Source organism: Leptonychotes weddellii, chromosome X (genome assembly GCF_054177405.1).
Source record: "Leptonychotes weddellii isolate Sample4059 chromosome X, ASM5417740v2, whole genome shotgun sequence".
Classification (NCBI taxonomy): domain Eukaryota; kingdom Metazoa; phylum Chordata; class Mammalia; order Carnivora; family Phocidae; genus Leptonychotes; species Leptonychotes weddellii.
In genome coordinates this window covers 13,153,158-13,180,683 of record NC_138385.1, presented here as the reverse complement: position 1 = coordinate 13,180,683, position 27,526 = coordinate 13,153,158, and the positions used below count along the sequence as shown (strand labels likewise).

The window sequence follows — 27,526 nt, the reverse complement described above, 5'->3', positions numbered from 1 at the left end:
AGAAGTCTATGACATTTCAAGGCAAGAATGAATGTATGGAAGAAGAGACTCGTTTCTTCTTTACTAACAAAAGGGAAAGCCTGGAAGTGAATGATATGGGTATAATTAAAAAAAAAAAAACAAAACCTTTACGTAACTTTTTTTTTTTGCTGGGAGAGAAGACTACGAAGCACATTTTCCAGGAAGTGTGGGCTGCAACGATTGTGTGCTCTTAACTAATCCTGAGTAAGGTGGCCACTTTCTCGGTCTGAAGATAGCATTTCAACTCTAACACAGCATGATCGAAACATATAGCCAAAGCGCTCCCCGATCTGTGGCCACCGGACCCCCCGCCAGTATGAAAATTTTTATGTATTTACTTACTGTTTTTCTCATCACCCAGATGATTGGGTCAGCACTCTTTGCTGTGTATCTTCACAGAAGATTGGACAAGGTAAGCTGAACCAGGAGCCCTTGTTAACTCAAGTTGGGGGTCTTCACTGATTTGCGGGTTGATTGGTTTTAGGTCTACCCAGATGATGGACAGTGGTGGGAGTTCGCGTAGCCAAAATGGTCTCGTGGCATAATGCTTGTCACCTAGTTAGTAAGGTCTCCTGCTCTGGTCTTGGGTCGAGAGCTCGGGCTCTGGAGTCAGACTGCCTCGGTTCCAATCCTGACTCTGCCCCCTATTAGCTCTGCGATCCTGGGCAAGTTATTTTATATTTCTGTGCCTCAGCTTCCACATCTGAGAAACGGGGAAGATAATAGTACCCACCTCGTAGATTAAATGAATTTAGCCTCATAGCAAGATTAGAGCAGAACCCTGTGCAAAGTGAGCACTAGGTGGGCATTAGCTATAATTCTTTGCTAAAGTTCTGTTTAAGAAGTAAACTCGTTTTTCTGATGGAGACGCCCTTTTTTTTTTTTAACTGCTAAGAAGAAGAGTATGAAATTGATCTGAAACTTCCTAGTGTTTCAGATGAGCACAGACACGGATAAGTCCGGAATTTGCAGTCTTAGAGTAAAAGCGGCACTCTCTCTATAACTCTTCAAACACTGATTGTAGTTGCAAGCTGCTCAGTTTCCCTCTGAGATGTTTTACGTTCTCAAGTGGCTGGACTTACAGGAACAAAACGTAGAGTAATTTAGGAGGTAGTTTTGCATCCTTAGGACAAAATACCTGTTGGGATTTATCCTGTTTTAGTGTGTTTACCCATTTCCACTGAGGGGCATTATTGGCTGTAACTGACAGAGTATCAATCATATATGAAAAGGAGAAATTTGATGAATTATCTGACTGTTCCTATAAGTCTGGACGTGGGGATTGTGGCTGTACAACATCTGGAGACTGCATTTTCTCAGGGATGTTTGAATGCCCTCTATTGGGATCCCATCCTAGAATTAACGCCATGAAGTTTTTCATCAGGATAAGGAGGGGCAGTGATGGTTGGGGCAATTCACTGGGTTACTCTGATTTTAGTTGAGTAAAGAGCAGAGTTCTGGGTCTGGTTGTTTGTTTGTGTTTGGCCTGGTGGGCTCTGTCAATCAAATGCCTGGACCTAAGCCTAGCCTCTACGGGGGGACGCGGTGACCACATCTACCAAAGCATTGAGGTGTGTTCTTAATGACAGTGGAAGCCACTGGCTAGGTGGATCTTGTTTTGAATTTAAAAATTTCATTTTAAAACAAGAAAATGGTCCAGAATCAGTTGATTATACAAGTGAATTCCATACATTTAATTATTCTAAGACATTGGAAAATAAAACCTCTCTCGTTAACTTTGGGAATGAAAGATGGTTTCCTTAAAAATGCAAATGTTTTCCACAAATACTAAAGTTAAAAAGGGAGAGATGTAATCAGAACTCTAGTTAATTGACACACATTGCAAATTAACTTCTTTTTATAACACACTGCAGCACCAACTAAAATGAAGTGGGCAAATGAGCTCAGTGGAGAATGATTTTAGACGCTGGGTTCACAATGACCGATCACTACAGAGCAATGACGAGTATGATCATTCTCGAATATTGCTGCTATAACACATGGGCAAAATGTACACTTTGTAATGAAATTTTTTTAGAATAGCTGTGATTTCTACCTAGAGTTTCGGGTAATAGGACATTTTAATTGCTGGCTTTTGTCAATTTTTTAATGGCTGATACCAAATAACGATAATCCGGTATAATAACTTTTATTCCCCATTTATATCTGCAAAATCCTCCTCCTGTTACTGATGCCATGGAAGTGATTGCAGGGACAGACATCAGTAGCCGCCTTCTCCAGAATTATGTTTCTCATGTCCATGTTATTTCACAAATAGATAGAAGATGAAAGGAATCTTTACGAAGATTTTGTGTTCATGAAAACATTACAGAAATGCAACAAAGGAGAGGGGTCCTTGTCCTTACTGAACTGTGAGGAAATTAAAAGCCGGTTTGAAGCCTTTCTCAAGGTAAGGAGCTCAGTTGTTGATGAAAGGGTCGTTGAAATGTTTTACTGCTTTTGCTAGGTCAGGAAATGAACGCTGACGATGTAGAAGTTCTGTAGACATAGGTACATCTGTGCGTACATATATACATGGGTATATGTATCCAATAAAAAAAAAAAAAGGAAAAATGAAACCAAAATCCCATGTGAAAGGGAAAGGGAAATCGGAAGTGTGCACATTCGTAGGAATGTTCTTGAGAGGAATAAGAGAGCCTCTCTTGGAGATACTACACGCAGCTGCCCCTCTGAACATTATGAAACACACCGAGTTTGGCCCTTGGCATTTCCCTATCTTTCCATCCAAACCTTGCTGCCTTGTCACTGCGGACCCATGGTCCGGTCCCCATTTCCCAGGGGAGCGAGAATCACTGGCCGGCCACAGGGTACGGGCCTGCCCTTACTGAGGGTAGTAGGGACCTCTGAAGGCTGGGGCTCTCACACACAAACGAACGCTTCTCTCGTGACAGAGTTTCAGGTGCCATGAAAGCGAGATCTTTCCCTTTTATTGTGGGGAAAGGGGGATGGACTTTCTCGGTGCCACTCAAATCAGACCCCACAGAACACCACTTGCTCATGAAGCCAGTCCACTGTAGGGCCGGCCAAGCCCTGAGGTGGACAGAGGCCCCAGCGAGGAGTCACTGCAGTCTCTGGGGCCTGGAATAGGTACTGCAAACAAGAAGTCTCAGAGTGTTTACTGAGGATGCACTTACAACATGAATTCCATCATCACGGACAAGGAGTCTAGAAGCTCTTTCTCCTGAAGCAGAACATCAGTCTTTCTGCTTGTTTCCCCTCTCAGAACACTGAGTAGAATACCCTTGGCCCTCAGCTCACTTTGGGGTCATGAATAGGAGGCGGGGTGGGGGGGGGCGGGTAATCTGGATAAACCAACAGCAGTTAGTTCTCGCATATAAATAATGTTATCATTTAACCTGGGAGTAAAGGGCTTAAGATCTTATTTCTGAGCTTATTCCCGTCCTCCTACGGTAAAGACGCTAACAGCCTAGTCCTGTGTCACCTACAAGAATCGGAGTGCAGCCCAAATCTGCTGCTGGCTTTTGCATTCTTTACACTCATCTAGGTTCTAGATGAAGACTCCTCTTCATTGGCCAAGCTTGGAAATGAGTTGAGCTTCTCTGGTTGTCCGAGGATTCTGGCCAGTACTCTAGGGTATTGGGAGGTGTTGCAAATTTAAATGTGAAGAAAGCCACTTCCAGAACTACAGTTATTAATCTAAATATTTATTGGATATTTAATGTCCTTGGCCATGTGACCTCGGGCAAATGGCCTCATGTCCCCGGGCCTGTTTTCTCATCTATAAATGAGAGGGCTGAGGTTATCTGCCCTGACGTTGTGTGATTATATGATCAGCCTTGCAGCGAGAGTGCTGCTGGTTTTCCCCCTCCTCTCTCTTTCTTACTGAGAGTCTTACTGTTCAACGGCCAATTTCTAATGGCTTTATTTCAGGTCAGATACGTAAAACTTCCCAAATCAGCTACCCAGGAGAGGAGCAAGGGAAACTGGCGGGCTTGGCCTCTCTGCTTATGCTTGCACGAAAAAAGTGACAGCTCCAAATTTCCATATTCTAGAAAGGCAGACCTTCTCAGGCCTGTCAACCAGGGCTCCTGACGTAAGGCGGAGGAAGCCCCTCGCTTCTACTGCCACAGGGGCGGGATCCTAGTCAGTGCCATGTGTCACAGAGTCCTCCGGCTTCTCAGTCCTGCCCCGAAGACTGACCCTCTTTCCAATATCCATTCTCCTAAATTTCCCATTCTAAACAATATTTTGGACGACTTTTTTTTTTTTTTTTTAATCCAGCCGGCCACCTGCAGAGTAACCCCAAATTGGATTTTCATCTTCTCAGTGAGTGTTAGCAGGGCTTTCTTTCTGGACTTCACGGTCTGCCTGGGCCAGGACAACCAAAGGCTTGAATGTGGGGGTTCCAAATCATAGGACTTGAAGGGGTCTTAGAAGTCACCGGATCCAATGATCAACTCAGGACTTCAGTCTTCTCCCCACAGCCCCTACCGAGTGGTCACCACGCTCTGTTGGGACAGCTCTAGTGACGAGTAACTCATTAGCTCCTGAGGCAGGTAGTACCAAGCTGTCCCTTTGAGGGGAAGATGGAATTTGGGGCTTATGCTCCAGTAAGCGCAGGCAGGGTCTTGAAGAGTGTAATGTCACGGTAAAATCACACCACCCCGCTAGACTGGTCAGTTCCAGGGTCGTCTGCCCCCCTCCCCCGGGGCCTGAGATGTCTTTGATGGGGGTCAGAGCATTTCCTTTTCAAGGTAAAGGTCAACCTGTCCATACCTGCCGCATAGACTTCCCAGTAAGAGAGAAATCATGTCCTGAGGGTTTTCTGAAAGTCAACTTTGAAAAGTCCTTCAGTCGAGGTGGGGAGTGAAGGAAGGGGAGAAAAAAAGGGCTCTGGGGAGTGTGGCTGAGGGAAAGTTCACAGAAAGGCAAGGCTGGGCACATAAAAGACAAACTTTGCTGACTTCACGTTTTCATCTTGGCCAAACCCCGACACCAGTGCAACCACGTAGCCTAAAAGTATCTCAACCTCGATCATCACACTCCATTTTTGAGAAGACACTAAATACTCATTTGTTTACTGGCTGTCTCACAAACATTTTCCTGTCGCCGCACTTTCTCAGCTCAAGTGGAAACTTGAAGGCCTGTGGCCCCTGCGAGCTTTTTGAGGCGCAGGCTCCCCAGTAGGGCTCCGTGACTTTCACCCTCACATCTGGCAACCGAGCTGAGCCTACCGGGGACGCTCAACAGTCCCGACCCTAATTCCTTTTGGGGAAGGAAGGAAAGGAAGGGCCCTGTAGGAAATGGAGTCCAGTAATGGGAAGGCGCGCAAGACTTTGGTTATCAGAGGGGAAAATACTACTGTGCTCCGCACTTGTATTTAGAGCCCAGAGTGACGGCGTGAGCTAAGCTGACCTCTGAACGTGATCTCAGAGTTTCTGCTCTTGGCTTCAGCCTCAGACTCTTGGGTGACCTCGCGCCAGCCTGCTAAGCCCTTGAGGCCTTGTATTCAGTATCTTTAAAATGGCAGCCGTAGCCCTGATTCCCTTCCTGCTTGTGTTGATGGCCATGCCCGTGAACTTCCCCAGTTGCTAAGTGAAAAGAAACCACTTAAGAAGTGTTGCATTTGCCTTTGAACACCAGCATCATTGGGAGATTACCTGGGTTTCCTATATGCTGATTATTCTAAATATATACAGGCTCCACAATGCGACCAACTGCAAGAGAATCTCCTTATCCCCTTGACAGGGACAAGACAATAAAAAATGCCTGAGGGTCTCTTCGTAGTCTGGAGTTTCTTCCCAAGGTCAAACGTACTATTACCTTTTCCTAAGAGATTTCAGACCAATTTTATTCTAAAAGATACACGCCTTGCTTTATGTTTAATAATATTCTATATACCAGTTCCCGAGGTAGAAACGTCTCCCCATTCAGCATTATTTGTCAATACCCGTCAAAGGCAGGGAGACTGGGGTCATAGGAAGGGTCAGCGTCACAGCCTCTGGTCTGGAGAGAGCACTGCAGTGGAGATAATAGGGCCCCGATCCTGCCTCCTGGCTCACCCCTGGGCTTTCTGGGCTGTCAGCTCATCTGTCAGAGCCACGGGCTCCCAATCGCTATGATGGAATTAATGACAGGATCTAAGTCCATGTGATAATCCTCACCAGGAAGAGGCAATAGAGTCATGACAGATGCCAAATGAATGATACCTCTAAAACCCCACACCAGATTTCCTGTCAAAATGACCTTTTGCACTGATTCTTATTTTAGGAGATAATGCTAAACAAAGAAGTGAAGAAAGAAGAAAGCGTTGCGATGCAAAAAGGTAGGTTGCTACTTATCAGTTTTTGTGAATACTTAAAACCTAAAAGGAAGTTTTAGGCTGATCACACTGAACAACCCAGTTGTTAGAATTAGGGAACTCTTAGCCCTGGAAATAAAACAGGACTACAATGGCCAAATGGACACCTTCTCTGACACCTGTGATTTGGAAAGGCTTTGTATGTGCACATGTATGGGCAAGGCTGTGTTCCTTTGATGCTGACCATACCAAGGATGAAGAAATGCCACTGTTTTCAATATCTTCATCAAAGCAACCATACAGCCTGGTGCCACCCACAGAGGATAAGATGACAAGAAAGTCATCGCTGGCATTCATCGCTCGGTGATAATAGCTTTGGGTGGGGAACCTTGGCCAGTGGAGTGTCTGCGATCAAGGAATGATTCTGTGTGACAACATTCCATTCTTTGCCCTATTCTCCATGTCAGAACACCTCCAACATCTCAGGGTTGGAAGGGATCTTGACTGGAAGGAAGGGTTCTCAAACGCAGCGTCACCCACAGAGCACGGATCTCTTTCACAACCATCTGGCCTCTGATCCAACACGCCTAGGCACCTTCTAGCTCATTCATCATCCTGGTCCAACTTTGAATGGCTCTAGCAATTATAATAAGATTACTGTACTACTCAGAGAGAAGTCTTTCCTCCTCTGGAGTTGAAATTTGTTCCTATAATCTCCACTCACTGGACCCAGTTCTGCTCTTTGGGGCCATACTAAGCAAAGTAGACTTCTTCTAGGCAGCAGCTGTCCAGATGTTGAAAACAGCAACCATGGCCCCCCAGCCTTTTCTTCTCCAGGCTAAACCTCCCCAGTGTCTTCTACTGTTCCTCCCATGACCCTTTCCGGGGCTTCTCCTTTCCCTGTTCCTCCTGGAATTTAGCACCCCAAACACAATAATAATGCCTGGAGTGAGCGAGCAGCTGAGCATGGGAGAGATGGAGTGTTGGCAGACGAGTGTCATTCACAACGTCAGTGAAAACGATGCTATGGCTTATTAATACATAAAAGAAATGTATCCATACAGAGATACAGATACTATTTTCTGAGGCAAAGAGAGTCCTCAGAGCTTGCTTTAACTGTTGCTCTGGATGCAATGGGCCATCTGATCTCCATGAAGTTTTCGTCTTCAGAATGACTGTAAGATGTGTTGAGTGGTACCATGTTGTCTGTGACTTACAGTGAAATTTGAGGAAATGGGGCACGTGGGTGTTGCAGTCTTCAGGAAAAGGATCAACAACACAACTGGTTAGCTAGGTCATGCAATTTGATTCAATATTTATAGGGCACCTACGAAGTGTCTGACAGCAGGCTCATTCTTGAGGAAAAAAACAAAACAAAAACAAAAAACTTCCACACAGTCTCCGCACATGGGATATCGGCACATCTAATTAAAGAGCAAGGTTTTTACATGAGGTACAATAGTTTGGCCGGTTGCTTGACCGCGTCAGACACTGTTGGCGTCATACCGGCTAAGTGTGCAGACACCCCCTTGGGGCCCAGTTAGGTTCCCAATGGCCAGGAGCTGTTTCTAACAGCAAGATTCAAAATACGTTTCACCAAGACCAGGAGTTTTAGCCTGCGTCAATCTAGGTGAAGTAGAGTCAGGTACTGAACGACCATTAGAAGAATGGGATCAATGCAAACAGCCAATTGAGTTGTTCAGATTCTAGAAACCAGCTTTCCCCTGTGACAGGGATTTCGGACCGTTGTACTCTTCCTTTTGTGTAACCTACTTCCGCCCTGTCTCTATGACATAGCTAGGACTAGACCAGATAGTTCTGTGGCCAGTATGGTATTGCTTTGGCCTGACTGTTGGCTTTTGGTTTCATTTCAGGTGATCAGGACCCTCAAATTGCAGCCCACGTCATAAGCGAGGCCAGTAGTAACACAGTGTCCGGTAAGTCCAAAGCCTCCGAGCCGGTAACCTGGGTGGGAAGGCTGGGATTCGCAAGCAGGACAGCCTAATGACCAGGCTCCTCTCTTCCTCTGGGGCCCAATTTACCAACCCACCCATACACCTCTCATATGCTCTCCTTTGTCTTCAAAGTGAGCTCAGATGCACAGATGGGACTTGAAGGGACAAAAAGAGGTGGGAAGCAATCCCGATGTTCTCATTATGTTCTTGCTCAATGGCCGATTCTAAATGATGAATTGCTGGGTAGAGGGACCATTATTCTGAGAACATAGAAGAGATGGCAGGTAGTGACCTCCTGGCTGGGAGCATCCCTCATGCTAACCCCTCTTCGCTGTGGGTAAATGGGCCTCAGGGGGTACTTCCTGCCATCTGTCGATCCCTGTATGATTAACCCCAGCCTCACGGGGGCCAACCTCAGGGAAATTAAAGGTAAAATCATTCTGCAAAGGTCAATAGGTGCCAGGACGTTAGATTTTCCAATGAAGTAACAGCAGACGACATACTGTAATCTTTTCAACTCTGATTAAGTTTATTTCCATATACGTTCTGCCATCATTCTAGCTCTTAGATCTTTTTTCCCAAACCCGTACCTTGAGAGAGCTGGTGCTGGAGAATGTGTCGCATCTGATAAATAGATGGAAACATGCCCGCGCGCACGAAACCCCCTCGCTAGATAAATGCAGTCTGAGGGCATCAGAGCAGTCTTGGAAAAATTTAGCACAGTGTTCCAGAAAGGAGTTCTAAACAGTGCGTGTGTGTGTATGTCTGTGTGTGTGAGTGAAACACACATACAATGAGAGAGAGAGACAGAGACAGAGACAAAGAGAGAGAAGAGGAGATGCCACTTCATCTCTGAGGCGGCTTGGGCTTCTCAGTGAGCGTAACACATACACGGTTGTCACGGATCATGATACGGAAGGAAGAGCACTGGATAGGAAGTTTTTGAACTGAGATTCTAGAACCGTGACTACCACTTGCTAGGTGACCTTGGGCAAGTCCCTTTACTGCCGTGTCCCACCTCACTTACTTCACAGGGTCACCCTCAGCCTCAAATCAGCTGATGTGGAAGAAGGTCCTACTGTCATGTGGTAGACAAATGTAAGGTGCCGTTACTCAGCTTCCTTCACTATAGTTTAGATGTCAGAAGAGTCGCAGAAAGCCCTTCATTAATACCAGTTATTCCTACCATATTTAATAATCCTGCCAGGTAGCCATTCTCAGAAAATACACTTATGGGAGAACATCCCAGCTGTGGTGACTTGTCCGGGGTGGTGGTCCACATGACACTTGCACACCCGGATTGCATGACCTCAACAGAGACACCACTTAGAAGAGTAGCTTCCCGCTGGTCTTTGCCCACCGGCGCAGAAATCCTTGCCCTTGGATAGATTTCATGGCCTCAGATTCTGCCAAAGAGTCCAAGATTGATATGGTCCCAGCATATTTCGGTCCGCCTTACAGGAGGTCCGCAGGGGATCAGGTGTGAAGACAACAACATCCCTCACCACCCCCCAGTCCTAACCCCCCCACTCCTGCCTGGTCATGCTGCCACAAGCTTGACCTGCACCCCACAGCAAGGACAAAGATTAGGTAAGGATTTACAGAGATAATCCTAGTGGACTGAAAGAGAACCTGCCCTTGGCTTCTCAAATGGCCTGAAAGTGAAAACATCATAAGGAAGTGTCATTTCTGGAGTGGTCCGGAGGGCCAAGACATGTCAGACATTTCAGGATGCCTTTCCTGTTACTAAAGGATGAATCTTAACAGCTTGAATCTCACACCCTGATAGATCGCCAAACAGGAATTTTTAAAAAGGGCTCAAGGAAGCAAATGATCGATACTTTCGCTTCTCCCCAACCCCCACGCCCGGCAGTCTAGCTGGCTGTGGGAGCTGAGATTTGAAATCGGGTGCACACACTACTTTGAACCCACTCAACATCTCCACCGAGAAAATGGCACACCGTTGGTGGGTACTCAGGTTTAGCCACAAGAACACGGGTACTTTCAAGTTGGTGGCGCCCACTACAATGGAAGATCAAAACACACAGTGAAATGACAGGTTCATTTTCATACTTCCTTGCCTAATTTTAGTCCTCGCTGTGGGAGGCAGGTCGGGTTTGCGACAGCATGCGCAGGTAGGAAGAAATGGGGTCTTTCTTTTTGTCAGCTGAGGCTGAGCTACATAGACCGGCAACACTTTGACTGTGTAAGATCCAAGGAAGGCGAGATAGTGGTGTTCATATCAGCAAGGATTTTGTCCAAATGTCTTATAAGTGTGCATAGTTCAGGCCATGGAATTTTGAAATCACTCACACTTGAAGTTCAAGGGCAAATTGGCTCTAAACGCTCTAAAGGAAGAAGGAAACTCACTGTGCCCGGTTGCTGTATTTAATCTTCAAAACAAGTCTCTGAGAGACTCTGTAATACTAGCCCCGTGTTACAGATGAGAAACTAAAAGCTCAGGGCGATTGAGGGTCTTGGCGCGAGCTTGACTGAAGTCTGGATTGGAGCCCAGCTCCATCCGACTGTGAAGCCCCTGCCGATCGGTCAGCCCCCAACGATCACGCGTATATGAAGCTGGTATCGAACCTTAGACTCTCTGTTCTGGAGGAATGGGAGCCATGCATGCCTCACCTCACCACGAACTCTCCCTCTCCGTTACAGTTCTCCAGTGGGCCCCGAAAGGATACTACACCATAAGCAGCAACCTGGTAACCCTCGAAAATGGGAAAGAGCTGGCCGTGAAAAGACAAGGACTCTATTACATCTATGCCCAAGTCACCTTCTGTTCCAATCGGGAAACTTCGAGTCAAGCTCCGTTTATAGCTAGCCTCTGCCTGAATTCCCCGAGCGGATCCAAGAGAGTCTTACTCAGGGCTGCAAACACCCGCAGCTCCTCCAAACCTTGCGGGCAACAATCCATCCACTTGGGAGGAGTATTTGAATTGCATCCAGGTGCTTCGGTGTTCGTCAACGTGACTGATCCAAGCCAAGTGAGCCACGGGACGGGCTTCACGTCTTTCGGCTTACTCAAACTCTGAACAGTGGCCCCTCGCAGGCTGCGGCTGAGCTCATGCTGGTGGTCTTGGTAATACAGCAAAGCAGTTAAGACCACCCCCTGTTGAACTGCCTATTTATAACCCTAGGATCCTCCTCGTGGAGAACTATTTATTGTACACCCCCAGGCATGTAGGGCTGCGGGCATCCAGAGAGTCCCATGAAAAGACGAGACCATTATGCGCAGATGGAATTGTGAGTAAACGGCAGATCATTAGTCAAGTTTCATTTCGTTTCTTTGCATGCAGTGTCTTTCCGTGGATAATGTATTTGATTTCCCAGCGAAGACGCGGAAGGGCGACGGGGAGCCTCAGCCCTGGGTCCCCGCGGCCCTGATGGAGGGGGCAGGCTCTAGAAAGTCTGATGCAGCGGAGAACTGAAAAACCCTGCCCCCACCAGCCACCCTGACTCTCATCCTCTCCCTCCTCCGCCGCCCCGCCCCCCAGACACACAGTCAGGCTGTTGCTAATCGGTTATCTTATTTCAACCCTGTCGCGTCTCCAGCACTGTAGGCGGGAGGGGAGAGCAGAGGCGGAAGCTCTGAGGCTGCCCACTCCTCCTCCCGAAATGACTGTATTTAAAGGAAATCTCTCGTATCTACCTGCAGTCTCCCTTGTTTCCAGAGTGAACTTGTGATGATCTTGTTATTTATTTTTTGAATAATAAAGTGCCCTTAATGTTATTGTTGTCATCTAGCACCTAAAGCCCTCGGCCAGGTTGGGGGGGAAGGGTGGAGGAGGAATTGTTCGGAAGGGTTCTTCCCAACCTTGGTGATGGGTTCATAAACTTGGTTCTCAAGCTTCTTGCACCACTAAATATCTTGGCGACCGCACGCTGCCTGGCAGTCTCCGATAGGCTTTGATGGATTGACGTGAAGCTCGTTCGGTGAAAAGCAATCTGGGTCTTTATTTCCAGCCTGCTCTGGAAAGGCTGCAGGGGATGAAAAAGAGACTTTTTGTTCTTGATTAATCACGGCTAAGCGAGGCTGGAGGGAGGGCCTTTAATGAGAAGCAGTTGCTGATCTTTTTCATAGCTGGCTGGGTGGTTCTACCTTGGATGAGAGGCAATGGAGCTGGGACAAACTGGGGAGAAGTACTGGTCCCCTGTTCTTCCACCGAAGCCAACAGAGCTATTCTTGGTCGCCTCCAAGAAACCCAGAGTGGCTTGTTCATTTTTATTGGTAGAGTTCGTTGCTTAAAGCAAACACCTAGGTTCAAGCAGGAAAATATTACTGTAGGAATAGGAAAGGGGAATGGGGGGGGGGTCCACTCTGCCCACCGGCCCTGCTCTTTGGTCCTGTGGACCACACAGCCCCTCCCGGGCTGAGTGACCTTGAAGATGTCCTAGCATGAATTGCTAACACCAGGCTGAAATCATGCTAGTTGAACTTGCTTGGCTGCATACCGTCTTCAGCGAGAGAACTTTGGTATGAGCAGAGGTGACATTGCTTGATTCAGGGACTCCTGGATATGTCCTCAGTGCTGTCTTGTCCTCCGGAGCAAAGATCCTTCCTTCTACAGCCTTGTCCTCTGCACGGGACACCTGAAGGAAGTGGGGCAAGGAGACATTGGTCATGAGATTCTCATAGGTATGGGGCTCCCTTAGGAAGGTCAGGACCCCAGGTCCAGCTGAGAAGAGGGCCTGGCCCAGTCCACAGAGAAGAGACAATCCACGGGTCATGATTTTCCCTCCCTCACGGGACCTGAGTGCCCACTTTGGGGGACAGTTGGACTTGCCCAGCTCGCCCGGGTGAGACATGGGGGCGGGGGTGGGAAGAGGCATTACCCGTTTAGTAGGGTTCCTGCGAAGGGAATCCATGTCCAGCCTGGACAAAACTTTTATAGTCTTCGTATACTCACGTGCTCTGATTTAAACATCGCCCTTGCACTTCACCCTACCTTCTTCTTTGGACATCATATCTCCCAATTATCTCTGCCTCTGGCAACCAAGTTGCTAACGATATCTGTTATCAGAAGGAATGCTATAGGTACAAAAACTACATGTTCTAGTCTATTTCTTCTGCTCACATGCTTCCTACTGCTTACTAAAAGACACCTCCCAGAGCTCCCATCCAGAACTGTCCCCTGCATGTCAGCCTCACCTAGCCAACTGCCTTCAACCTCTCAGACTACTTCCTCATGAGGTCGCCTTGTCCTTTCCAAGAACTCCAGTCCCATCCTTTACCCTCGTATCTTCCTGTCCTACATGCTCACAGTGGGCTGTCTCCTCAACCCCGCCAGCTCATGGGTTCAGCCACCACCTTCATGCCTTTAGTCCTGACCTGCCTCCGGCAGTTAGTCCCCTCAAGCCCAGTGCATCCAAATGGAACTCCTAATCTTTCCCCCAACACAACGGGGTCCACTTTGCCAGTGAATGGCAGCCTCATCTGCCCTGCTTCCCAAGCCAGGAACCTGGCTTGACTTCTCACTGTCCTCACTCCCATGTGCAATCCTACCAGCAGAAATACATCACCCCTATTTCTTAAATAGTCTTTAAATTAATCTACTTCTTTCTATCTCTGCTGCCACTATCCTAGTCCCACTACCGTTCATCTCTCTCCCAGAATACAACAACAGCCTCCTAGCCTCCCTGCCTCTACCATTGCTCCCTCTCATTCATTCTCCATGCACCACCAAAGTGAATTCTTAAATGAAAGTCTGATTTGGGGTGCCTGGGTGGCTCAGTCGGTTGGGCAGCTGCCTTCAGCTCAGGTCATGATCCCAGGGTCCTAGGATCAAGCCCTGAGTCAGGCTTCTTGCTCAGTGGGGAGCCTGCTTCTCCCTCTCCTTCTACCCCTCCCCCTGTACTCTCTCTCTCTCTCTCTCTCTCTCTCTCACTTGCTCTCGCTCTCTCTCAAATAAATAAAATCTTTAAAAAAATAAATAAAAGTCTGATTTTTCCACTCCCCTGCTTCATCATCTCCTGCAAATACCTCTCTCAATGTCTTAAGTTCCAACCCTCAGTTCCGCTAAGCAAGGCTACACGTACTCTCCTGCCTTGGGACCCAGGCATGCTGTTTGCTTGGAAGCCCCATCCCCCTCCCCACTGCACCCTGCATTGAGCTTCATGGCACTTACCAAAGTTGAGGTTTTCCCTACTATGCTGTGAGCTTTTTGAGAACCAAGACCTTGTCCTGTTCACCTGCTCATGGTGACTCCAGTGTCCGCCACAGCGCCTGGCATAGAATTGGCCCTTGATTCATTGTATGAAGAAAAAAATGAATGAAGAAATGCCCCTGCTTGTAACTTGGTTAAGTAGTTCATGAAATAATTCTGGGTGTTGGATAAAGCATAAATTTGCAATACTGTAAAAATATTTTATGTCCACAACATGTATATGATAAAACTGTACTCAAGGAGCACAGAATGACTGTGAATTGTACTGTAGATAAAAATAAATAATCTCTTTTTCTGGGGCGCCTGGCCAGCTCGGTCGGTGGAGCATGTGACATTTGAGCTCGGGGTCCTGAGTTCGAGCCCCACGTTGGGTGTGGAGATAAAAATAAAATCTTTAAAAAATAAATCATCTATTTTTACTATATGGTTCATGATAGTTTGCAAAACAGTACATGAAGTTGGTCCAGACTTCACTTGAACATTTTCAAAGTTGTTCTAATAAATGATGGGGACTTGAGTACCTATAATATTCTGATCATAAGTTATCTAATATCATCCCATTTTTATAAACATGTTACTTTTACATTCCATCTAAGGGTTGGCAGGAAGGGAATGCTTGAAATGACCAATGATTTTTATTTCCAGGTAAAGAGAAAATGAACAAAGTACGAAATATTACTATCACTCTTACTTGGTAGGAAGCAAATGTCTAAACGATGCAAACAGTGTGCCCTAGCAAGCTGTGGGTACGGGGCACCCCAGTTAAAGGAAAACAACACATAGACTCCCGGGATGCAGGAAGGAACGCATTTCACGCTGAATTTGACTATTTCCACAGGGCCTGATGCCACTGTGTTGGAGGCCATGCTGACGTAGGCCTTTAAAGCAGTCTGAAGTAAGAGATGCAGAAACCTGGAACATGAAGCTAAGTAGAATTTTTTTCTCTCTCTCTGAAACACATTTCCAGTTAAAAAAAACAAAACCAGGCATGCCTGGATGGCTCAGTCAGTTAAGCATCCGACTCTTGATCTCGGCTCAGGTCTTGATCTTGGGATCGTGAGTTCAGGCCCCGCATTAGGCTCCACGCCGGGCATGGCCTAATTTTTAAATAAGTAAGTAAGTAAATAAATAAATAAAAACGTTTTTTAAAAACTGCAGAAAGGGGCGCCTGGGTGGCTCAGTCGGTTAAGCATCTGCCTTCGGCTCAGGTCATGATCCCAGAGTCCAGGGATCGAGTCCCGTGTTGGGTTCCCTGCTCAGCAGGAAGCCTGCTTCTCCCGCTCCTTCTGCCTATCTCTCTCTCTCTCTCCCGCTCTCTCTCTCTCTGTCAAATAAATAAATAAAATCTTTAAAAAATAAATAAAACCCTCAGACACAGTCATTGTAGTGTAGTGGTTGCATCTGGAGTCAGAAAGACACCGTCCTAATCCAGGCTCCGCTATTTTACCACCTTTATAACCATGGCAAGTCATTTCTCCTCCTCTGGGCCTCAGGGTCCTTGCCTGGAAAGCAAGGTTTGTGAGGGTTTAACGAGATCATTCACAGAAAGTCCCCAGCAGAGCCTGCTCTCTGGAACAGAACACCAGTCTGAGACATCTGAGACCAAGGAAAACAAGCCTCGCCCATTGTAGTAGACCAAAGACCACACCCAGTTTGAAGGAAAGTAAAAGAAAAAAAAGGCAGGGGATTAGATCACAAACCTAACTACAGTAGATTTATGTGTAGCAAAGACTCTTTCTTACGGTTTCATTGTCAAAAACAATGAACCACTGGAGGCTTGGGTTGCCAGATATGTCAGTTGGCTTGAGCAGTTCCACATTTAGCATAGTTAGGAAGGTTTTTTTTCTTTCTTCTTCTTCTTCTTTTTTAGTTCCAGGGGTAGAATTTAGTGATTCATCAGTTGCATATAACACCCGGTGCTCATCACATCACGTGCCCTCCTTAATGCCCATCCCCCAGTTACCCCATCCCCCACCCCACCACCCCTCCAGCAACCCTCAGTTTGTTCCCTGGACTTCAGCATCTCTTATGGTTTGGCTCCCTCTCAATTTTCATCTTATTTTATTTTTCCTTCCCTTCCCCTGTTCATTTGTTTTGTTTCTTAAATTCCTCACTGTTGGTGGGAGTTCAACCTGGTGCAGCCACTCTGGAAAACAGTATGGAGCTTTCTCAAAAACTTAAAAACAGAACTACCCTACGACCCAGCAACTGCACTGCTAGGTGTTTATCCAAAGGATACAAACATAGTGATCCGAAGGGGCACATGCTCCCCGATGTTTCTAGCAGCAACGTCCACAATAGCCAAACTATGGGAAGAGCCCAGGTGTCCATCTACAGATGAATGGATAAAGAGGATGTGGCATATATATACAAGGAAGGTTTCTTTTAAAAAAGACTGTGATCATTGCTTCCCGATCTAAAGGACATCAGCACACAAATGTACCCCTTCCATACCACACTCCTCTGGGTAACCCCGATAGGCAACTCGGCAACTCTCAAGAACACCAGTGAAACACACAGTGGGTTTCCCATTGCCCACTCCTGGAGTTACACTGAATTACCTTCCCACTTCCCTGCTAACGTAACCCCACTTAAAGTCCGATAATTTTTGTCACAAACTCCATTCCTATCTTCTGTACTTCTCTGCTGTAAACCTCTTTGAAGTTCAATGTGCAACCTTTAACTCAGATTTTTTTTTAAGATTTTATTTTAATTTATTTGAGAGAGACAGAGATAGGGACAGAGATAGCAAGAGCGAGCACGAGCCAAGGGGAGAGGGAGAAGCGGGCTCACAGCTGAGCAAGCAGCCCAACTCAGGTCTCGATCCCAGGACCCTGGGATCGTGACCTGGGCCGAAGGCAGACGCTTAACTGACTGAGCCACCCGGGTGCCCCTTTAACTCAGGTTTGATTCCCATTTCTTGTTACTGGGTTTTTTTTCATCCATCCACGCACCCATCCAGCGCTGATTGACGTTATACCTTCTGTGCTAAACATGAGACGAATGTGATCCAGTCCCTGCCCTCAAGGAGGTTACAGTCTTCTGCATATCAGGGGTGCAAACATTTAAAGCCCGGGGTCCACACTGCAGCAGGGGTTAGGGACCAGTGTTGCACGTGATACACGCGGAGGACACGTAACTCAGGCAAGCAGAGGAAGGCCGGTGTCAGGAAAGGCTTTCCGGGAGTGGTGGCACAGAAGGGTTCAGGGCAGCTCCCAGAGGGCCTTGCGTGGGAACCAGTCTCGGTGTCTGGCCACACCGCTCATGCGGAAGCCCAGTCAAGGAAGAGGCCCGGAGCTCATTTGGCAGAGATAAACCGCCCTTGGGCCTGCTTTCCCGGAGGGGCTGACTCCACAGCATCCTGGGCTACGGGCGTGGCTCAGGTGGCCCGCGGGGCAAGTTGTGAGAAGGTGGCCAGGAGGCTTGGGCCACAGACCCTGCAGGCTCGGAGGCCGCGGACCGCTTAGACCCCCAGTTGGCTTCTGTTATAGACACTAAGGCAAGTTTTCACAGGTTTCCCATTCAAATTATTTGGAACATTTGCTCGTTCAACAAATGTTTATTGAGTAGGTACGATGGGCTGGCCCCTGTACCAGGCCCTGAATTGGCAAAGGCGACAGGAGTCAATCCCTTGACATTTCATGTGGGAGAAGACCCAGACAGAGGCGGCACAGTTCAGGAAAAGGGCTGTTGGAGTCTGGATTCCCTGAGGAGGCAAGACTTGAGCTCACTCTTTCTTTTTTTTTCCTAAATAAATTATTTCAAAGTTACGGAGAGGTTGCAAAAATAAGAGTATAAATAACAGTGTATCTTTTTCCTGAACCACTTGAGGGCCTCGGTGTATTTCTCGAGAATAAAGATATTCTTCTTTATAAGCACAGCACAGGTTTGGATTTTTTTCAGCAACTAGAATAAATGTATTCGCTCTTCTTTAAGATTTTCTTAATAACATTTGCTTTGCTTTGGCTTACTTAATTGTAAGAATACAGCATAGGATACATAGAACATACCAAATATACGTTGACTGTACGTTATCAGTAAGGCTTCCAGTCAACAATAGGCCATTAGCTTAGTTTGGGTGGGAGGGGAGTCAAAATTATAGGTGGATTTTTTACTGTGGGGGGGGTCGGCGCTCTTACCCGCAGATTGTTCAAGAGTCAACTGTACACTTACCAACTTCCATAAATTTAACATTGATACTGATCTGCCATTTGTATTCCAATTCCATTAAATGATACAATAATATCTTTTATATCACTTTGCCCTTCCAGTACAGGATCCAGTCTGGGGTCAGGCACTGAATCTAGTTGTCATGTTTCTTCAGTTGCTTTTCATCTGGAACATTTCCACAGCCTTTCTTTGTATTTAATGACATGGACATTTTTACCTTAAATAATAACAATCTCTCTTCCTTAAAAAAAAAAAAAAAAGAATGTTCCTTATTTTGAGTTTGTCTGATGCTTCCTCGTGGTCAAGTCCTAGTTATGCTTTCCTGGATGGCAAACCACATACATGATGTTGTGTTCTTCTCAGCGTATTACATCTGGAGTCCCATGATGGCCATTTGCCTCTCATCGCTGATGTGGATTTTGATCACTTGGTGAAGGAAGGTGTTGTCTAGTCTCTGCACCCTATAGTTACCATTTTCACCTTTGTAACTAGTAAGCAGTCTTTGGGGAAACACTTTGAGACCACGCAAGTATCTTTCTCATCATCAACATTTTCCCCTTTATTTAGCATCTGAGAGTCATTTTTGCCTGAATCAGTCTTTAGTATGATGGTTGCAAAATAATGATTTTCCAACTCTGGGGTTCCTTCCACATTTACCAGTCAACACTCAGCATGGTCCTGTAAACAAGAGCTTTCCCTTTCTCCCCACTTACTTATTTATCAGCATGGACTCATAGATTTGTACGTTTCTCAATGTTTTCTAATTCATTACTATCCTTATTTTGGTGCTCAAATTTACCTTTATTTGGCCAGTGGGAGCCTCTTCAAGTTGGCCCCTGTGTCCTTGAGATGTGGCCCTGTCAGATTCCTTTCTTAGCATTCTGGTACTTTCTGGCACAACAAGATGTCCCAGGCTCATCTTATACCTTCCCTGCTTCAGCCATAGAATCAGCCATTTCTCCAAGGAGCTCTGATTCCTTTCAGTACAGAGTATAAGTGTTTAGAAACCAAGTTCTGGGTACTAACTGTGTTCCATGCTATTAGGGTGTCACTGCTCCTAGGAAATATATATATATATATATATATATATATATATACACACTAATAACTATAAATATATATATTTATACACACTCACACAAAAGCTGTCAGAGTTAGCAAATAAAAATTCTGGATACCCAGTTATATTTGAATTTCAGGTCAACATTGAAAAACTTAGTATAAATATATCCCATGCAATATTTGGGACATGGTCTATACCAAAACAGTATTTGTTGCATCGCTGAAATTCGATTTTTTTAAGTAAGCTCTAAACCCAACGTGGGGTTTGGACTCAAGACCCCAAGATCAAGAGTTGCATGTTGTACTGGCTGAGCCACCCAGGCACCCAGCTGAAATTCAAATTTAACTGAGCATCTTGTATTTTATCTGGCAATCTTAATACATACAAACATTCATAGTGCATACATATACATGTACACATACACATGCAGAGACACACATATATACAATGCATTTTAGAAGTCATGAGTTCACACCGATACTTGAGCTGACTCTAAATGGAAAGGAAAGAATTTGCTTGATGGACAGGGATGGGAAAGGGATTTTAGGCAGGGCAAAAGGCATATTACAGGACTTAAGAGAAATTCATGGAGATTAAATTTTACTGTGTGGTGGTGAGTAGCAAGAGATTAAATTTTTGTTTTTAAGATTTTATTTATTTATTTGAGAGAGAGAGAATGAGAGAGAGCACATGAGAGGGGGGAGGGTCAGAGGGAGAAGCAGAATCCCTGCCGAGCAGGGAGCCCGATGCGGGACTCGATCCCGGGACTCCAGGATCATGACCTGAGCTGAAAGCAGTCGCTTAACCAACTGAGCCACCCAGGCGCCCAAGAGATTAAATTTTTAAACAGATGAATGACACTGACCTCTTAGGTAAGCATGCTACTGGCACCAAAAAGGACAGACTAGAGAAGGTGGCCCAAGAGGCAAGGAGACGCATTAGTCCGAGGGAGAGATGACAGGTGCCAAAAACAGGTGATGGTCAAGAGGACGGAGAGGAATTCAGGAGACACAACATTGTTAAAAATGTTAAGACTGGATGACTGGACTTATAAAGGGTTATAAATTTATACAGGGTTGAGGGAGAGGATGGAGCAGAGGATCATGCCCATTTTCCTGACTGGGGCAACGAAGTGCCAGGGGTGCTGTTCACTGGGATGGGAAACATTGGAGGAGCAGATCTGGGAATAAAAATGAGGAGTCCAGTTTTGGACATGTTGAGTTTGAGGTGCTGTAGGACATCCAAGTTGAGACTGTCTAGGAAGTAGCTGCATCCATGGGTCTGGAGCTCAGGAGAAAGATCAGGATGGAAAACTATGGACATGGGAATCATCTGCATTTTGATCAATGAAGTTATAGGAGTACACGAGGTTGTCCAGGAAGAGGCCATAGAAAGGAAGAGAAGAAGAAAAGTGTCGAGGATCAGCAAATGTTCAAGGGACAGGCAAAGGAGGTGGAGCCAGCAAAGAAGACAGGGGTGGTCAGAAAGGTTGAATGAATGTCAGAAAAGTTGGGATCAGGAAAGCCAAGGAAGGAGAGATTTATCAAGGAGGAGAGGGTCAAATAACGTGGAGATGTCAAGATAGGAATTGAAAAGTGTTCCCTGGATTCTTCAATTAAGAGCTCATTAGTGACTTCACGAGAGTAGGTGGCTGAGATAGTAGCCTACTTAGCAGGTGCCAAGTACAGAGGAGAAAGCATGGTGGAAAGAGCACGGATCCCAGAGCTGGACAGACCAGGGCTTCGAATCCCAGCTCCACACATACTAGCATCTTGTTCAACATCTGTGCCTCTGTTCCTTTGTAAGATGGGGCTAACCAATACCTCATAGGGTGGTTGTGAGGGTTTTGTGAGCTCAGCCATATAAAACACTTGCGATAGAGCCTAGCACATGGAGGTGTGATACTGTATCTACTGCTTCAGAGTAGGAAACATAAACTGCCAAAGGCATCCCAAGCAGAAAGGTAATACTCGGTGCCTACAAAATTGTTGGCAACAGAAGTGGAAGTCAGGGGGCTTCCATTGGACTAATGGCTTCAAGGTCATTTTATTGTAGTTGTGACCCAAATCTAGTTCAGGAAGTTTCTGCTCCACCACCGCTGCCATGACAATCTCCCACGCACAAAGCTGTGAGTGGACACACTGGAAGCTAGAGTACGGAAGCCACAAACACATCTCTGGAACTGCCCGCCAGCCACCAAGCCCAGGAAGATGTCCTCTGCCTAACGTGAGCCTTCCAAACATTGTGCAAAGGCATCTCATTGGCAGAACTGAAAATGTATCAGAACCCACATTGTATAGAGAACCCTAGCTGCAAGGGAGTCTGAGATAGGTGTTTTTTTTTTTTTTTTTTCTTTTCTTTAGGCTTCCAAGGAGAAACACAAAAAGGGTAGGAGGGGATGCTGAGTAACAACAGATAATATCCAGCACATCTGTCTCGAGGTGGATTTTCATCTTGACAGCTGATACCAGCATTCCAACTGTGGTCAAAATGTAGGCTATCACTGGTTGACAAAATCCTGATATTGGACAGAAAATGGTGTACAAACAGTCCATAGGTTGGGACCTGAAGGACAGGGGTGGAGAAGTTAAGGAAGGTTCTGTCTTGTGGCATGAATTATCACTGTAAAGTGGGGAGCAAATATCACCTGCCCTGACGGAAACAGGTGGAAGGCGGCCAGGGGACCCGATGAGAGCGGATGGCTAATGAGTACATGGGGGAGGAAGCTGCCACTGCGTGAGAAATCCTTCTGCACACTGGCTAGCAAAGAAAACACGGGACTTAGTTTATAAAGCATTGTTATTCTTATTTATTGAAAATGTCCATTTTAAAAGTCTTCAAAATAAAAACAAGTTAGAAAATTTGAGCTTGTGTAAGAAGGGACATGACAGAAGAGGAAGTAAAAAGCCTCTAAGGGCAGCAGTTTAATTACAGGGTAACAGGAACCCACTTACAGAGTGTTGTAAACAACACAACTATGGAGACACTGCTCTCGGGTTAACATGGCTTCATTTCCTTTACATTACTGCTTAATATGTGAGCGCGGACACCACTCTGAGTACCGAGGGCCTCTCCTCAGAAGGGCCAAGTTCCAAAAACATGCATATGTACACGTTGCTTTAAAATAAAGACCTTTCAATATTATAAGCAATCCTATACCTTATCAACTATTTTGTAATCACAAAAATGTTCCCTATGGATGTAGTTTGCGCATTTACTTCAAGCCATTGATTAACCACAGGCGGGGCAGATGCTCAGATCTGTGTGGTTGTTGTTAATTTTTAGGTGAAGGACGGCATATCTAAGCTGTTGGGCTTAAAAACAGAACAACAGCCATTTCTAGAAATCTTCTTCACTCTTGAGCTTCCAAAGATGGCTGTGTGTGGTTGGCTGATGGCGGACTGTGGAATCATCCTCTTCCTGTGGGGAGCCCTTCCTGTGCAGCAAGCAGTCAATAGCCCTGTACCGTGTAGCTATGGGAACTTGAGACCCCCCCCCCAATACTAGAAAGAAAAAGAGCTTAGCAAGCTGGGGGATTCAAGCTTCAAGTGTGGTTTCTAAACACCATTTGCAAAACCCACATTTATAGGCACCCATCAAATGTATCTGGTAGACAACCTTGACCAGTCCATTGGCCCTTTGCCTCTCTTTCCAGTGATCTACCCCACCTGCCCAATTGCACCTGTCTTGGGGAGAGAGAGGGGCAGGTTGCACTGCTCTGTCCTGGAGCCTTGTGCCGACTTTCATTTGTGCCGAATTTGGATGTGTTTTGTTCTTCTGGGACCCTCTTCTAAACCTGGTTTACCACAGTTCTAATTTTGGAGACACTTACAAAGGTGATCGTTTGATTCAATGAGCAACGTTAGTAGACCAGTTCCAAATACTGAGCTTCGCTAGCAACCAGCACACGACCACTAGAGGGGTCCCTTCTTTCTGGATATGCAAACTGGACCAACAGCACATTTCTGCAAATAATGCTTCAAGTCCTACTCAAAGAGGCTGATGAATATTACAGCTTCTCACTGCACAGAGCGATAGAGTGAATTAAAGCGGTCTACTAGGGCACGATATCTCCTCAATGCAGATTGTTTTAAAGGATGAGAAGTCACATGTTGAATATGCAATGTAGATGAAGTAACTGCTCACAGTCTATATTTTCAAAAAAGTAAGCAAAGTGCACACATACTAGTTTACACACCGCTTCGTACGGTTGGCTGAAAGCACTGGGGAAATAGAAAACTTACACACGAGGCAGACGGTTAGGGGGGAAAACCTATCATGCACTGGGCAGGGATGGTCAACTCTGCAGCTGAAGGGGAAGATTGTCTAGTGCAATTTGCTAATGGGTCTGGTACTGGCGGGGGTGACCGGAGCTTCTGCCCCACAGAGTTAAAATGTAAACCCACACAAAAGGAATAAGGGTGCTACTGTTTTCTTGGCCTTATAGACAACACAGGGCAGTAATTAAAATAAAAAGTGTGCATTGAGGGGTGGCACATGATAGTCAGGGCAGGGTGGCTGGGTCACTGGGCAAATGTGCTAGTCTTCCATTCATCCTACCCTAGTCATAGCTCAAGGAGCTTTGCCCTCCTTAAACTGGGTACTGAGGGCCTTCCAGATACAAGAAAGCATGAGAGAAAAAGTCAAGTTCACATTTACTAAGCCATGGCCAGCCACTCTGATATGGCAGCCAGCCCCAAAAGAGTGACGGGACAGGGCGGGGCAGGGAGGAAGGTAATGGCTGGTGAAGAGGCACTATGAATTGAAGGCCATCTGAAGACCATTTAAGTCATTTGCCTATACTAGTTGTCCTTTTCTTATTAAATGGAAAAGACTCTGGGGAGACTTCCACCACCACCTCTCGCTTTTACCCCAGTCAAAAAGAAAACAACCAATAACCGAACGACAACAAACACTCAAGCAAACAGAAAGACAGAGAAAGAGAGAGAGCGGGAGAGAGAGAGAGAAAGACTAACTCAGGTACAAAATAAAAACCAAGGAAGTGATCAAACGAATCATTCAGCTGGACATTTTGAGATAACCCCGGAGGCACGTGTGCCCAGCTGCACAGTGATGGTTATGGAAGAATGGAGGTCTTGCTACTGGACTCGGCCCGAATACACTCATCAGTCTGCTTCAACAGCCTCCGGACCAGCTTTTCTAGGTCCCTTCTTGATTTCAATTCTTCTTCCAGGCATTGCTTCATTCTTTTATTTTCCTGTGATGGCAAAAGACTTGTTAATTCCCCAACCAAGGAGCGCCTTCCCAGGGCTCCTCCTGCTCATCCTTTTAGCAGCCTTCACCACTGACTGTACTTTCCTTCCTCAGGCTCCTTTCGCTCAGCTTCTGAGACAAGGCAGCCCCCTGCCTCTCTGACCCCTCTCTGGTCGAGTCTTTGCATTCTTCTTGCTTGCAGTGTAAGCGTCCTCTATGGCTCTGGCCTGGGCCCTCTTCCAACTCAGCTCTCTTTTCACTTAGTGTCTCTTCTCCCTCAACTCAACTCAGGGGCCTCCCGAGTCCCTCTGACACTTGACCTCATCTCACGAGCACTAGGTCCACAGTCCCCAGTGTCAACTTGATATTTACAAGCACCTCAAACTCATTATGTCCTAAAATGAACTCAGTGTCTCCACCGTCACCCCAAACTTCTCTTCCTCCTGTGGCTCCTGATCTCCATGAAGGGCACCACCCTGTCAAACTAGATACCCACGTAAAAAGCTTCATCTTCAATCCCTGGCTCTCCCTCTTAATCCCAACATCACAGCATCATTTTCCACAGGCTCTACCCCTGCGATGTGCCTTCCTTTACGTTCATTTTCCTCTCTCTACAGCCTCAATGGCACTGCCTCAGTTCAGAACTCCATCGTGTCTCACCCTGAGTTTTGTGATAACCTCCCAAGTGGTCTTCCAGTCTCTGTTCTCCCCCCTCCAGTCCATCCTTTCCCCCGTCACCAGGTACAGCCAGTCCCCAAACACCAGGAAGAGTGTGCATCATGGAGCACTGGATCACATCTGCAGAGGATCCCACAAATCAAGATTTACGGTTCTCTTTACACTCACACACTCAGGGATGACTTATCTTTGTTAACAATCTGTTCACAAATGTCAGAGAGCATGAAAGTTGTAACTAAGTATGGGACCCTATTGTAAACTGCTAAATAGGTATATGAGCAATCCTGAGAAATTTAAAGCCAAGACCACGTGGTAAAATCAACAAAACCCACCATGAAGACACAAGAAAAATCCCCACCTCACCACCTTGTTCCTGTTATGTGACCCAAGAAAATGACTTTTCTATTTCATTACCTGTTTCAGTTCTTTGACCTCATCCTTCAAGGCATACACAGTGTCGACCAGACTCCTAGAACATAAATTTCAGAGATTAAGAGCCGGCACTGAAATACTATTAAGAAAAACTTAACCATAAAAGCAGCTTTCGAGAACTACAGCTCCTGAAGAGCAGTGGACTTTCTAGCTGGTCGGGAGAGACACTGCTGTGAACGGTCCCCATGGTCCCTATTTTCAGGGGCAAACAACCACCAGCACACGTGGTCATTCGAATGCCATGTCATGGCACCTTTTCTATACTGCCCTCCTCCTTGGCCGCTTGCTTCCCAGCTTGGGAGAGTACAAAAAAAGAGAGACTTGGGCTCATCATAAAGTTTTGATTCTTCCTTTGGGGCAGGAACGAACATCACCTAACATGTAATGTGGGGTGTCATGAGACCTGCCTACCTTATGATATCTCCGACCCTACATGACCCTACATGACACAAAGTCAGGAGCATTCTTTCTGGAAGATCCCATCTGTCCCAAAAGAGGATAAAGTGCCCTGGCTGAGTCATGGGACAGTTACTTCTCAGATGGCTCTCTCCCTGGACAAGAACTCTGGAGATCCGGGTTCCAGGTTGGATCCTCCCACTTACCAGTCCTCCAACCTTGGGTAACCAGTTTCTTTCTCCTCCTCTCCTTGTCTGACTTTCTTCACATACAAAATGGCAATAATACCACATTCCCCGCAAGCCTCACAAAGTTGTTGTGGGGATTAATATAGCTATTATAACAATTATTATTACAACTGTTATCATTTACTGAGTGATGACCATGTGCCAGCCTTTATACTTATTCTTCCATTTAACCCCACCACAAACCTTAAAGTATTACTATCATACCCATTTACGGATGGGGAAACCGAGGCACGGAGCGGTAAAGAGGCTGGCCCCCATGTCACACAGCTAACACGATGCAGAATTTGGACTTGAACCAGGGCTGTTCTCTTAAGCCCAAGGGCTTTACCATTTTGCCACATCACTTCATATACCAGATGGAAAAATACATTGACGATGTCGAGCACTTCAAAATATGCTATCCTATGCAAATTTAGGCCTGACTTCAGAAATGACTCAAGTTTAAACAAATGAATTATTTGGCTACTTTGTATTTATTTTATGAGCCCATAGGTACTTAACCTGATTTTCCCCCATTGGGTCACCCTCACTAGTGTGCAAAGGTAGACCTCCGGAACATCATTTCCCTGAGCCTCAACTTCAATAGAAGTGGTGAAAGTAATGCTTATCTCGCTGGGTTTCTGTAGGATTCTAAATAGGTCAAGTATGTGAAAGTCCAGGGTTTGACTCAGTAAATGTGAGAAGCAACCCTCTGGCCATGGAAACTGGTGCTGTCGCCTTCCCAAGTGCCACCTAGACCCATCTGGAGTGCTATTCTTGCGTACCCTAGAGCACCTTCCCGTGTGGGGGAGCCACCATGCAGAGAGTTCCACCCCCTCTGCCTCCCCTCCCCACTTCCCCTTGTTGGGGAGCAGCCCTCTCACAGGTCCCAACTGCGTGAGAGCAAACAGGGC

General features: G+C 46.2%; 2 protein-coding genes across 9 annotated transcripts in view; one reads left to right on the top strand and one right to left on the bottom strand.

Moving 5' to 3' along the window:
• The first annotated feature begins 238 nt into the window (after window positions 1–238).
• CD40LG (CD40 ligand) lies at window positions 239–16,391 on the top strand. Of its 2 annotated transcripts, XR_014141178.1 has the most exons (6): window positions 239–433; window positions 2,300–2,431; window positions 6,274–6,328; window positions 8,179–8,241; window positions 10,924–11,511; window positions 15,271–16,391. XR_014141178.1 is itself a non-coding variant. In XM_006745033.2 (5 exons), exons 1-5 carry the CDS (start codon window positions 278–280, stop codon window positions 11,298–11,300), a joined length of 783 nt encoding a protein of 260 aa, XP_006745096.1. In that variant the 5' UTR covers window positions 239–277; the 3' UTR covers window positions 11,301–11,998. The 2 variants fall into 2 exon arrangements, 1 of the variants encoding a protein (XP_006745096.1); XM_006745033.2 differs by lacking the exon at window positions 15,271–16,391 and having other exon boundaries at window positions 10,924–11,998.
• A 6,059-nt stretch (window positions 16,392–22,450) lies between these two features.
• The window catches only part of ARHGEF6 (Rac/Cdc42 guanine nucleotide exchange factor 6), a 99,443-nt gene continuing 94,367 nt past the window's right edge, over window positions 22,451–27,526 (bottom strand). For all 7 annotated transcript variants that reach the window (XM_081808189.1, XM_081808190.1, XM_081808188.1 and 4 more), the window contains 2 exons: window positions 25,972–26,026; window positions 22,451–24,883 (listed from right to left, as the gene is read on the bottom strand). In XM_081808189.1, coding sequence (XP_081664315.1) covers window positions 24,743–24,883; window positions 25,972–26,026 — 196 coding nt within the window. In that variant the 3' untranslated portion in view covers window positions 22,451–24,742. The remainder of the gene's footprint in view (window positions 24,884–25,971; window positions 26,027–27,526) is intronic.

Excerpts from the sequence above, each read along its gene's own strand:
- CD40LG (XM_006745033.2), top strand. The coding sequence starts at position 278 with ATGATCGAAACATATAGCCAAAGCGCTCCCCGATCTGTGGCCACCGGA. Across the intron at positions 434-2,299 it reads TTCACAGAAGATTGGACAAG|ATAGAAGATGAAAGGAATCT; the intron begins GTAAGCTGAACC and ends TTTCACAAATAG. Across the intron at positions 2,432-6,273 it reads GGTTTGAAGCCTTTCTCAAG|GAGATAATGCTAAACAAAGA; the intron begins GTAAGGAGCTCA and ends TTCTTATTTTAG.